General features: G+C 41.1%; 1 protein-coding gene across 4 annotated transcripts in view; it reads right to left on the reverse strand.

The window, feature by feature from the left end:
- Positions 1–4,890: 4,890 nt before the first annotated feature.
- The window catches only part of top2b (DNA topoisomerase II beta), a 214,841-nt gene continuing 206,740 nt past the window's right edge, over positions 4,891–12,991 (reverse strand). For all 4 annotated transcript variants that reach the window (XM_085988535.1, XM_085988534.1, XM_085988533.1 and 1 more), the window contains one exon: positions 4,891–5,394. In XM_085988535.1, the coding sequence (XP_085844661.1) occupies positions 5,218–5,394 (177 nt within the window). In that variant the 3' untranslated portion in view covers positions 4,891–5,217. The remainder of the gene's footprint in view (positions 5,395–12,991) is intronic.

Consider the following 12,991-nt stretch of genomic DNA (forward strand, 5'->3'; position numbering starts at 1 on the left):
ATCTATGTACAAGGACTGTTAAATCTCTTTGGACCTCCACTGTTTCTAGCTTTTCACCATTCAGAAAGTACACTGATCTATCCTTTTTAGGTCCAAAGTGGATGACCTCACACTAGCCTACACTGAAATCCACTTATCCACAGTTTTGCCCATTCATTTAATCTATTAATCTCTCTCTAATTTTAAGCTTCCATCTACACTGCTTACAATGCCGCCTATCTTTATGTCATCAGCAAACTTGGATATGTGGCTCTCTATCTCATCATCTAAGTCGTTAATAAATGTGATTAGTTGAGGTCCCAACACAGATTCCTGAGACACCACTCTGTCAATTAGAGTACCTGCCCATTATCCCTACTCTGTCTCCTGCCACTCAGCCAATTTCCTAACACGATCAATAATTTGCCTTCAATTCCATGAGCTTCCTCTTCAGCTAAGAGTCTCTTTTGAGGGACTTTATCAAATGCCTTCTGGAAGTCCATATAAATAACATCCATAGACATTTCCCCTGTCCACTACTTTAGTCACCTCTTCAAAAAATTCAATCAGGTTTATCATAGAATCATAGCAAGTTACAGCACGGATTCGGCCCATCGTGTTCACGCCGTCCAACAAAGCTATTCAGCCTAATCCCACTTCCCAGCTCTTGGTCCGTAGCCCTGTAGGTTACAGCATCCCAAGTGCACATCCAAGTACTTTTTAAATGTGGTTAGGGTTTCTGCCTCTACCACCCTTTCAGGCAGAGAGTTCCAGACCCCCACAACCCTCTGGGTGAAGAAATTTCCCCTCAAAACGTTCCCCCAATTACTTTAAATCTGTGCCCCCTGGTTTTTGACCCTTTTATCCACTTTATCTATGCCCCTCATAATTTTATACACCTCAATAAGGTCTCCCCTTAGCCTCCTCTGTTCCAAGGAAAACAAACCCAGCCTATCCAGTCTTTCCTCATAGCTAAGATTCTCTACTCCCAGCAACATCCTTGTAAATCTCCTCTGTACCCTCTCTAGTGCAATCACATCTTTCTTGTAATGTGGTGACCAGAACTGCACGCAGTACTCTAGCTGAGGCCTAACTAGTGTTTTACACAGTTGAAGCATAACCCCCCTGCTCTTGTATTCTATGCCACAGCTAATAAAGGCAAGCATTCCGTATGCCTTCTTAACCACCTTATCTACCTGGCCTGCTACCTTCAAGGATCTGTGGACATGCACCCTAATCCTAACCCTAAATTCCTCTACACTACTCAAGTGTCCTACTATTTAATGTGTATTCCCTTTCTTTGTTAGCCCTCCCCCAAATGCATTACCTCTCACTTCTCCGGATTGAATTCCATTTGCCACTGTTCTGCCCACCTGACCAATTTATTTGATATCTTCCTGCAGTCTACAGCTTCCTTCTTCAGTATCAACCACAACGCCGATTTTAGCATCATCTGCAAACTTCATCAGGCACGACCTACCTTTCACAAATCCATGCTGGCTCTGATCATCTGAAAATTTTCAAGGTGTTTAGTTACTCTATCCTTAATTATAGACTCTAGTAATTTCCTAACAGATGTTAGGCTAACTGGTCTATAATTCACCGGTTTCCTCATCTCACCTTTCTTAAATAGCGGAGTGACGTGTGCAATTTTCCAATCTAAAGGAATGGTTCCTGAATCAAGAGAACTTTGGAAAATTATAGTTAGGGCATCTGCAATGTTCTCACCTACTTCCTTTAAAACCCTGGGATAGAAACGATCTGGTCCTAGGGATTTATCACTCTTTAGTACCATTATTTTCTTCATTACTGAAGAAACTGAGTTACTTACGTTAATTTTGGTGAGTCCATGAATCAATTTTAGTTTCCTTGGGATGTCCAGCATGCTATCCTTTTCCTCTACTGAAATACTGACGCAATGTAATTATTCAACATGTCTACATTTTCATTTACAGTATCACCGATATCAGTTTTCAAGGGGCCCACATTGCTCCTGACTACCCTTTTTCCTAATATAATTGTAAAACAAAGTGTTGATTTTGATATCCCTTGCAAGTTTCTTTTCATATTCCCTTTTTGTAGCTCTCATCTGTTTTGTCACCTTTATTGTTTTTTATATCTCTCCCATTTGCCAGGATCTGTGCTTTTTTTGTTGCATTTTTGCTTTATCTTTGTTTTGTTTTCCCTTATCTCTTTAGTTGTCATGGCTGGTGTTTTTGGAAAGTAGAGCTCTTGCCCCTTAGGGTATAAACTGGTTCTGTATCACAAATTCTTTTTTGAACACCTCCCACTGATCTGTCGATTTACCCATTAACAAATTTGCCCAGTTTACTGTGGATAGTCTGTCTCATCCCATTGAAGTCAACCTTACCTAAATCTAGAATCTTAGTAGCTATTTCACATTTCTCCCTTTCAAACACAATGTTGAACTCGATCATGTTATAATCGTGATTAGATAAATGTTCACACACCATTAGGCTGTTAACTAAATCAGGTTTATTACTCGTTACTCTATCTAATATGGCCTGCCCCCTTGTTGGTTCTAGGACATATTTTGTGTGTTGATAGTTTTCTGCAACAAGAAATTTGTTACCTTTCTGACATGAGCTATTCTGCTTATCCCAATCTATATGAAAGTTAAAATCCCCCATTAAAACCACTCCGCTTTTGCTACATGTGTGGCATTTATACATCCCGCCACTTCACAGCTGCTACCAGGGGGCCTATACACAACTCCCACGACAGTCTCTTATCATTGAAGTAATTTCATCCTTAATCACTGAGACTACCCCTTCCCCCGCTATTTTCCTTATCTTTCCTGCAGACCTTATGACCTGGTATATTTAGTTTCCAGTCCTGACCGTCTTGCAGCCATGTCTCAGTAATGGTTTCCATGCCATACCCTCCAAGCTGAATCTGTGCCTGCAATTCACTCAATTGGTTCCTTATACTCCATGCGTTTGTATAAAGAATGGGCCACACACACTAGCCTGTCCTTCTGCTCTAATGTTTTTCTCATTTATTTCTCTCTCCTGATTTAATTATTTTACATCTTTTAGTTTTCCCTTTACCTGTAGTGCCTGAAGCACAATTTCTGACTATTGCTCTACTCTCTTCCCTTTTGTTTGTTTTAGAATTATTTATACGATGTTTTCCACCACCCCAGGGCTGATGAGGGCAATGCGGTTGATGTGGTGTACATGGACTTCCAAAAGGCGTTTGATAAAGTGCCACATAATAGGCTTGCCAGTAAAGTTGAAGCCCATGGAATAAAAGGGACTGTGGCAGCATGGATACAGAATTGGCTAAGTGACAGGAAACAGAGTAGAGGTGAACAGTTGTTGTTCAGACTAAGGGAAAGTACACAGTGGTGTGCCCCAGGGGTCGTTATTAGGGCCACCGCTTTTCTTGATATATATTAATGACTTGGACGTGTGTGTACAGGGCACAATTAAAAAATTTGCAGAGAACACAAAACTTGGAAGTATAATGAACAGTGAGGAGGATAGTGATAGACTTCAAGAGGACATAGATAGGCTGGTGGAATGGGCGGACACGTGGCAGATAAAATTTAACACAGGAAAGTGCAACCTGATAAATTTTGGTAGGAAGAACGGGAGTGCATGAACAAAGAGACCTGGAGGTATATGTGCACAAATCGTTGAAGGTGGCAGGGCAGGTTGAGAAAGCAGTTAAAAAAGCATATGGGATCATGGGCTTCATAATTAGAGGCATTGGGTACAAAAACAAGGAAGTTATGATGAACCTTTATAAAACACTGGTCCGACCTCGACTGGAGCATTCTGTCCAATTCTGGGCACCGCACTTTAGGAAGGATTTGTAGGCTTTAGAAAGGGTGCAGAAAAGATTTTCAAGAATGGTTCCAGGGTTGAGGGACTTCAGTTATGTGGATAGACTGGAGAAGCTGGGGATGTTCCCCTTAGAGCACAGAAGGTTGAGAGGAGATTGGATAGAGGTGCTCAAAATCATGAGGGGTCTAGACAGAGAGAGAAAATTGTTTCCATTGGCGGAAGTGTCGAGAACCAGAGGACACAGAGTTAAGGTGATTGGCAGAAGAACCAAAGGTAACATGAGGAAAAGCTTTTTATGCAGCAACTGGTTAGGATCTGGAATGCACTGCCTGAGAGGGTGGTGGAGGCAGATTCAATCGTGGCTTTCAAAAGGGAATTGTATAAGTACCTGAAGGAAAAAAATGTGCAGGGCTACAGGGGAAAGGGCAGGGGAGTGGGACTAGCTGAAGTGCTCCGGCAGAGAGCCAGCACGGGCTCGACAGGCCGAATGGCTTCCTTCTGTGCTGTAACCATTCTATGTAAAATCAGTGAGCAGTCAATTAGACTCCAAATTTTCTACAAACAATGTTTTGAACTAATGTAAAAGAAAGCACAGGTGTTTAATTTGTGTGTGTGTCTCTAATAAAAAGATTAAATGTAAAACTGTACAATAAAACTGTTCTGAATTCTAAATGTAAAGAAAGCAAGCACAGGTGCTCAAATTATTCTTTATGTTACAATACCATTTTCTGTAACTAGAGGAAGCATGGCTACTTAAATATTAACACTTCAATTCATTAAAAAAATTTCAAGAGAATTTTACTTTTGTGTTTGAGATCCTGAATCTGTGTGTTCTTAATGTTACTTTTTTGTAACAAAGTTCATCAATTTAAAAATATTAAAATCCAAGAGTTTCTGATAGTGACTTCTAGTAAACCTATTAAATTCTCTTGAATTTTTAAAAAAATATGCACTGGGCTATCTTGCCTTCGGATTGGAAATTTTTGACTCAGTTTCTCCCAGTCATCGCACCTAAAAGTAACACCAACTGATATAAATTAATACTTTCAGTTTCATACCTAATTATTTATCCAGCATTAATGAGATCACTGCACAAAGGTCCATTTCTAAAAGTTTATTTCAAGATCATTTTAAAAAAAAGCGCATTCAGATTTGCAATTTTTTCACTTGAACAGTTAAAATGTGTGCTTTCAGCATTCTATCACATTTCTACAAGGCTACTCAAAACAGACATGAATTTTATAATAAGTAAAAAAGTGAATAAAATTGCATGTTTGCATGATAAAATGTTAAGAACATCTACACACAATAAAAACAGGTACAATTTCACAAAAAACGAGCCAAAATGTACAAAAGAATCAGATAGAAGAGACAAAAATAAAGAGACACAAGATACATTATTTTGCTGGATTTTTTTTTAAAACAGTTAATCATACATATCATCGTTGTAGTCATCTTCATCTGATTCTATAAAATATTTCACCTCTTTCTTGGCTCGGCCCAGCCTTGATTGAGATGCATCAGAATGTGTGCTTGACCGATTGTAGTCAGCGGTCTCAAAATCATTTTCACCATCTTCATCGTATATTGACTTTTTAGATTTCTAGGATTATTATATCAAAAATAGTTACTTTTAAAATCAAAATCAGAACCATTTGCATATTTGGCATATTTTTTGACAGACATAAAAGTGAAGGAAAAGATTATTGCATACATGATTCCAGTCTATATGTTTGGACTTTCATTCTATATTATGAATTTTTACTAAACCAGCCATAGTTAATGGGAAAAATAGCAGCCATTAAAAAAACTGCTTATTGTAGTCTGGGCAATTGAAACAAATTTACTATTATGGAAGGAAGGAAAATGTAGGGGGGATAGTTTTGTTGAAACCAGTCCTCCATTTATAAAAGAAAAAAACTATACTTACCAAATATATATTTTTTGGCAAATTGCGCAAAATGGCTGCCGCATTTCCTACATTACAACAGTGATTACACTTCAAAAAGTACTTCATTGGCTGTAAAGCACTTTGAGACATCCAGTGATCGTGAAAGGCGCTATATAAATGCAAGTCTTTCTTTTAATATTTCAATTTGAACACTTAAGTAAACAAGTGACTAAAATTGCATGTATGCATGATAAAATGTTAAGAACGTCTATACAATAAAAACAGGAGATTATGTAGATTAATAAATAGCCTCTTTCCCTGCTCCTGCAAGGTCAATTACACTTTCCTTCCTTTTTAATGTGACATTGGCCCAGAAATTCGGGTCTCCACGGGTGAGTATGCACGGGGTACTCACCCGTAGGCCCAGTGGAAGTGCCGGTTTCCTGCATGCACGGGAAACTGGCACTTGTGTTCCTCTGAACGAAGGGGTTCAGTGGTCGAATGCGTGCGCAGGAGAGGCTGTGCGTGCGCATCGAACTTAGGTCTTTTTTTTTTTTTTTAAATACAGGTTTTCCTGGGAACATAAGCCTGCAGAATTTAGAAATGTAAAAAGCAGGCGTAAGGCCTGCTTTTTACAAGGTAAGTGGTGAATTAATTAAAATTAAAACATTTTTTCCACAGGTTTATTATTTTTATATATACTTTTAAATTAGTTTAAAAGTTATTTCATGTAATTTATAGTTTATTTAAAAAATGTGATTTTTAATTTTTTTTGGTGAAGATTTAGTGCTATTTTGGGGCCGTAGTATTTATAAGTCTTGACAGCACTTCCCGTCAGACTTATGAATGGAGCATTCCCTGCTCCGATTGGCTCCCCATGGCCCACGTGATCCCAGGGGACGCATCGAACTAACTGCGCCCCTGGGATACGCAAGCACTGCGCGCTGGCAGCTGGACCAGGCCCCGGATCGGAATTCCACGCGGGCCCACAGCTCAACGGCCGGCGCGCAAGGTAAGTGCAGGTCGGGGGCTTGCACCCGCTGGAAGCCCCCGACCCGAATTTCTGGGCCATTATCTACATTATATATATCTTCCTCATTCTTTAAAGAAATTCAATTTCCACATACAAATGAATTACTGGCATCCTACAGCAGAAAGAGAAGTCACCAACAAAATTCATTCCACCGCACTGTTGCTTTGGTCATCTCTTCCCCTGCCCTCACACCTTTGTTTACAAATCCTTATTCTGGCCATACTTACAGTTCCTTGACTGGAGAAGCAAGCATTGAAACTTTTGAGATTAACATGAGCAAAGTATAGCACAGAGACTAAGGAAGTTCCAAGCAGCATTAAAGAAAGAGTTTTAAGGGGAAACTGTATGTAGACATTTAATTTCTTTCACAGAATAAAGACCAGTATATATGAGATAGGTAAAGTAGGATTAGGATTCTTCTGTATCAACCTGGCTTGTACCGCTGAAATTCTTGTCTTGAACGATCAGATCAAAACAATACTACTTGGTTAAAACATACAAATTGCAAAAAAGCTATTTTATAGACTACTTCAAGGATGAGCATCCAAGAGGCGATAACTGCATGAATAAAGCGATGACTTGCCCTGGTATGTCTGTCTTTTCAGGGAGTAATAAAGATGCACACTATTACCCAAATCCACTAACCTCTGCCCAGTGAGGAGTTCAGTCAGGATTATATTCCCACTGGAAATAAACAATTAACTAGATTGGCACCAAGAAAACAAAGGAAATAATCGTGGACTTCAGGAAGTCCAAAGGCGGAAGTCACACCCCCATCCACATCAATGGGGCGGAGGTGGAAAGGGTGGCCAGCTTTAAGTTCCTCGGAGTCCACATCACGGAAGACCTCTCCTGGTCCCTCAACACCTCCTCTCTGGTGAAGAAGGCCCAGCAGCGCCTATATTTCTTGAGGAGGCTGAAGGGATGTAATCTGTCACCCCCGATCCTCTCTAACTTCTACCGCTGCACTATAGAGAGCATCCTGACAAACTGTATCACGGTATGGTACGGCGGCTGTAGCTCCCATGACCGGAAAGCCCTGCAGCGGGTAGTCAAAACTGCCCAACGCATTACCGGCACCCGGCTACCGACCATAGAACATATATATCAGAAACGCTGCCTACGGAGGGCACGGACCATCATCAAAGACCCTACCCACCCCAGCCACAGTCTGTTCGCCCTCCTACCATCTGGAAGACGCTACAGATGCATTCGCACCCGTACGACCAGATTTAGGAACAGCTTCTTTCCCAGGGCTGTCATCCTACTGAACTCCACAAATAAACACTAAATCCTGCACATCTGCCGATGCACTTTATTATGGTCATATTTATGCTAATATATATGTACAAATGTATGTTGAAATGTTTAAGTGTCCTAATCCAAATTGTACACTCTCGGGAGCCGCAAGCCTACATTTCGTTGTACTGCACTTGTGCACTAACAATGACAATAAAAGTTGATTTGATTTGATTTGATTTTGATAACTTTTGGTTCTACCCAGTATAAGCTCTGTGTACATAAACAAGACATGCATCGGAAGGTGCAAATTGGGCTAATAGCGGGTGGGGAAGCTGAAGAGGTTCTTCAGGCAGGGCACATTAGGAAACAAAAGAAAACTGGCACAAGCACAATGGGCCGATTGGCCTCCTTTTGTGCTGTCAGATTCTATATTTCTTTTCAGTGGAAATAATGATGGTGGGCAACAGGTTAACGTCATAGTTTCCTGCAACGCAAAACTCATACAATTTTCAGCAGAAATGATGGATGGGATTCAACTACTAATCTTTATCTGGATCTCAAACAATATGATGAACCCAACAAAACAGCACTTCCCTAACTTTTTGTGCCAAAATGAGGTCCAGCAAGCAGCTTTAAGTATAAGGAACTTAAAATCACCAAAAACAGTTGGATTCAAATTACACTTAGTAAATTAGCATTATTTTTCTTTTCAAAGACAGCAGTATTTGTGCAGAACCTGCAGTAACAGATCATATTAATGATGCTGATCTCAGCTGCATATAGTTTCATTCAGTTTTACAAAATTCTGCACAGTAAATGAAAACAACTTCAATACTACTCTCAAACTTCTAACCATGTTAGTAAGGACCTTAAGAGGTTCAAATAGCCAAACTTTGGATCTTGTGACAAAGGAGTGCATAATTTCAACTTGGAACAGACAGTAACAAATGAGACATCTATGAGGGTCAGGGCAATCCAGAACAGTGCAGTGAAGACTGCAAGCATAGCAACCGATATAGCAAATATAGTATCCACTACCCAGTGCAATTGGCAGGAAATGCAAGAGAAGACGCATGACCTGAACATAAATACAAGGTAGGCATTTATAAGGGCAGGCATAATGCCTTCATTGCAAGAAAGTGACCTGTACAGGAAGTGATGCTGCAAATTCGCCTAGGTCAAAACTCATAGCTAATTCAAATAGCACCACAGAAGCTAAAGTGCTACTAATCATACCTTGCAACATAACCTACTGCTCTTTTTCCCCTACAGGTTAACATGAAATTTAATAAAAGAAAGCGACAAGTGAATGGAAGTACACCCCCCACTACCTGCCCCCTCTTGATCCACATACTAACCATGTTTAAAGTGGCAACTGTCAATGCCAAATCTTGAGAGGATGAAGCTGATGCAGAGGATGTTGTGAAACCCATAACCACTGGTTAGTACCTAGGGAGCACCTATTCTTATTTTAGTTAAATAATGCCTTCAGCATGTGAACTAACATCCTGTCTTTTAGCAGATCCCTCACAAGGGGAGGCAAATCAGAACCATGCTGTAGCCCACAATGCAGTCAGCATCAGCACTAACTCAAGCAAACAAACACCCACCAAGGATATCTGTACAGTGATTTAGAGACGACGTTATTAGGTGATGCACAGAGAACAGCTGAAGATGGGTTAGGAATAAAGGCTGACAAAGGGACCATCAGAGGCCCAGCATGACCATTTGTGTCATGCTGGGTCTGAGCATTCTGACTTCCCCTGGCCAGCTTTAAAAGGGAAGAGGTTACATTTGCAAGGCTGTAATGAATCATTTAGATCCCTGTACGACATAATAAAATGTGTAATGTAAGTAACGTAGGCAGCTCCCTACCACCATGATCAGTCTTACTGATACCATCAGAGCATGCGTGTTAGAGGAATACTACTGTTAATAGTGGCCGTATCACTGGCATCTGCAGTGGGAACCATGGGTACATGCACAAATTACATTGGAGGGATTCTCAATATTTCTCCCCCACTTGATGTGATGCAAACGGTACTCCAAGATGTAACAGTATTACAGAAATTTACAGCACAAAAGGCGGCCATTTAGCCCATCGCTGCCAGCTAACAGCAAACCAAAACCAAACCTAGCGTTGCTCTCTCCTGAAGCCCTATATCTTCCTCTTTAAAAAATAATTCAATCAATCAAACATAAATCTGTGGACAGAGATTGAATCGCAAATTGTAATACCACAGACCCCTTAGCGTGAATATACCCGTCCCTTATGCAACCAGCCTGTCCCAACCACTTCCTGTAGCAAAGCATCCCGTGCTCTAACAATGCTGTATAAAGGCATTTCTCCTCGCAATTTCAAAATTGATGACCTCTCTTTGCTGATTCCCCAACAAAGTCACCTGCTTTGATGGAACAAGATTACAGACAACTGTTAAATGTTTCAGGGACTTTGCTGGAGTACATTCCTGCTCTTACTGAGCACTGTTCAATCAGAGGACTTGCCTTTAAACAACAGCATCACAAACATTTGCTTCTCATGTCAGCAGTGGTAATGTGGTAGCACGGAGTCCAATGCCATATTAGATCCATCAATGGCTGCACAAAATATAGCTGCGGTTTCTGGGACCGCAAATTAACAAGCACATATTGGCAACATACCAGCAGAAATCCAAGGAATTATTCAGCAGACCCTCCACTGCGGTAATTAGGTTTTCACCTGGGATTAGAGCACAGAAGGCGACAATTCAGCCCATCATGCCTGATTTTTGAATATTGGGCTTGGTTTAGATTTTCAATGTTAGTTGGATTTACAGTTAAACTATTACGGCTGCAGCTTCACAATGACACAATCGGAGAGCCATGTGACAAGTATTCCAACAAGAACTCTATTGGTAGATAGACTCAATTTGAAATGGGGAACCAGTCACATTTGCTAGCATCATCCCGATAGAAGTCATTAGAAAGGATATCTGCCACTGTGGTGGTCACCGTTCAGTTGAATACAACAATAAGAATCACAGTGTTTAATAACGATGGACCACAGACATCGAGTGACTGGCTAAATCAGAAGTCAACATACAAGGAAAGGGTGGGGAACAGCAACACCTGGATAATTTTCCAAATCCTTCATCATCTGGATGGGGAACCTAACCAGTGGTTCAGTTTGCCAAAGGGAACTTACAAAACACGTGGAAGTCTCCAATTACTTAAATAAGCATTCTTAACCCCTAGGGGCAATCATTTTATCCTTCAGGAAACCTTAGCTACGAAGCAATGGCCGAAGGAATCAGAAGAACATAAGAAATAGGAGCAGGAGTAGGCCAATCGGCCCCTCGAGCTTGCTCCGCCATTCAGTAAGATCATGGCTGATCTGATCCTAACCGCCAATCTACTATCACTGAACCATCTCCTGAATCTAACAGAATTAGACACACGAAATAGGAGCAGGATCAGGCTACATGGCCCCTGGGCCCGCTCCGCTACCCACAGGGCCATGACCGATCCGAACCTAGACTCATGTCCAAATTCCTGCCCGTCCCCCGTAACCCTTTATTCCCTTTGCTTCTAGGAAACTGTCTATTTCTGTTTTAAATTTAAGTAATGATGTAGCTTCTACAGCTTTTTGGGGCAGCATATTCCATGGACCTACCACCCTCTGAGTGAAGTAGTTCCTCCTCATCTCAGTTTTGAAAGAGCAGCCCCTTATTCTAAGACTATGCCCCCTAGTTCTAGTTTCACCCATCATCGGGAACATCCTCCCCGCATCCACCCGATCCAACCCCTTCACAATCTTATATGTTTCAATAAGATCGCCTCTCATTCTTCTGAACTCCAATGAGTAGAGTCCCAATTTACTCAACCTCTCCTCATATGTCTATCCCCTCATCCCCGGGATTAACCGAGTGAACCTCCTTTGTACTGACTCGAGAGCAAGTATGTCTTTTCTTAAGTATGGACACCAAAACTGTATGCAGTATTCCAGGTGCGGTCTCATCAATATCTTGTACAACTGAAGCAATACCTCCCTATTTTTATATTCTATCCCCCTAGCAATGAAAGCCAACATTCCATTGGCCGCCTTAATCACTTGCTGCACCTGCATACTAACCTTTTGAGTTTCGTGCACCAGGACCCCCAGATCCCTTTGTACTTCAGTACTTTCCAGTTTCTTGCCATTAAGATAACTTGCTCTATGATTTTTCCTGCCAAAGTGCATAACCTCACACTTTCCAGTATTGTATTCCATCTGCCAAATCTCTGCCCACTTACTTAGCCTGGCTATGTCCCCTTGCAGGTTTTTTATGTCCTCCTCACTCACTACTTTCCCTCCCATCTTAGTATCATCTGCAAACTTTGATATGTTACACTCGGTCCCCTCCTCCAAATCATTAATATAGATTATAAAGAGTTGGGGAGCCAGCACTGACCCCTGTGGAACACCACTAGTTACTGATTGCCAGTCCGAGAATGAACCATTTATCCCAACTCTCTGCCTTCTGTTAGATAGCCAATCCTCTATCCATGCCAGAATATTACCCCCAATCCCGTGCTTTTTTATCTTAAGCAATAATCTTTTGTGTGGCACCTTGTCAAATGCCTTTTGGAAGTCTAAATACACTACGTCCACTGGTTCCCCTTTATCCACCCTATATGTTACTTCCTCAAAGAACTCCAGCAAATTTGTCAAACATGACTTCCGCTTCATAAAACCATGCTGACTTTGTCCTATTAAATTATGATTATCCAAATGTCCTGTTACTGTCTCCTTAATAATGGACTCCAATATTTTGCCTACCACAGATGTTAGGCTAACCGGTCTATAGTTTCCAGCCTTCTGTCTACTGCCCTTTTTAAATAAGGGCGTAACATTAGCAGTTTTCCAGTCTGCCGGGACCTTTGCGGATTCCAGGGAGTTTTGGAAAATTACCAATGCATCCACAATCCCTACCGCCACTTCCCTCAAGACCCTAGGATGTAAGCCAACAGGTCCAGGTGATTTATCCGCCTTGAGTCCCATTATTTTACCGAGTA

Source organism: Somniosus microcephalus, chromosome 5 (genome assembly GCF_052327205.1).
Source record: "Somniosus microcephalus isolate GS21.2 chromosome 5, FLI_Smic_1.0, whole genome shotgun sequence".
NCBI lineage: Eukaryota > Metazoa > Chordata > Chondrichthyes > Squaliformes > Somniosidae > Somniosus > Somniosus microcephalus.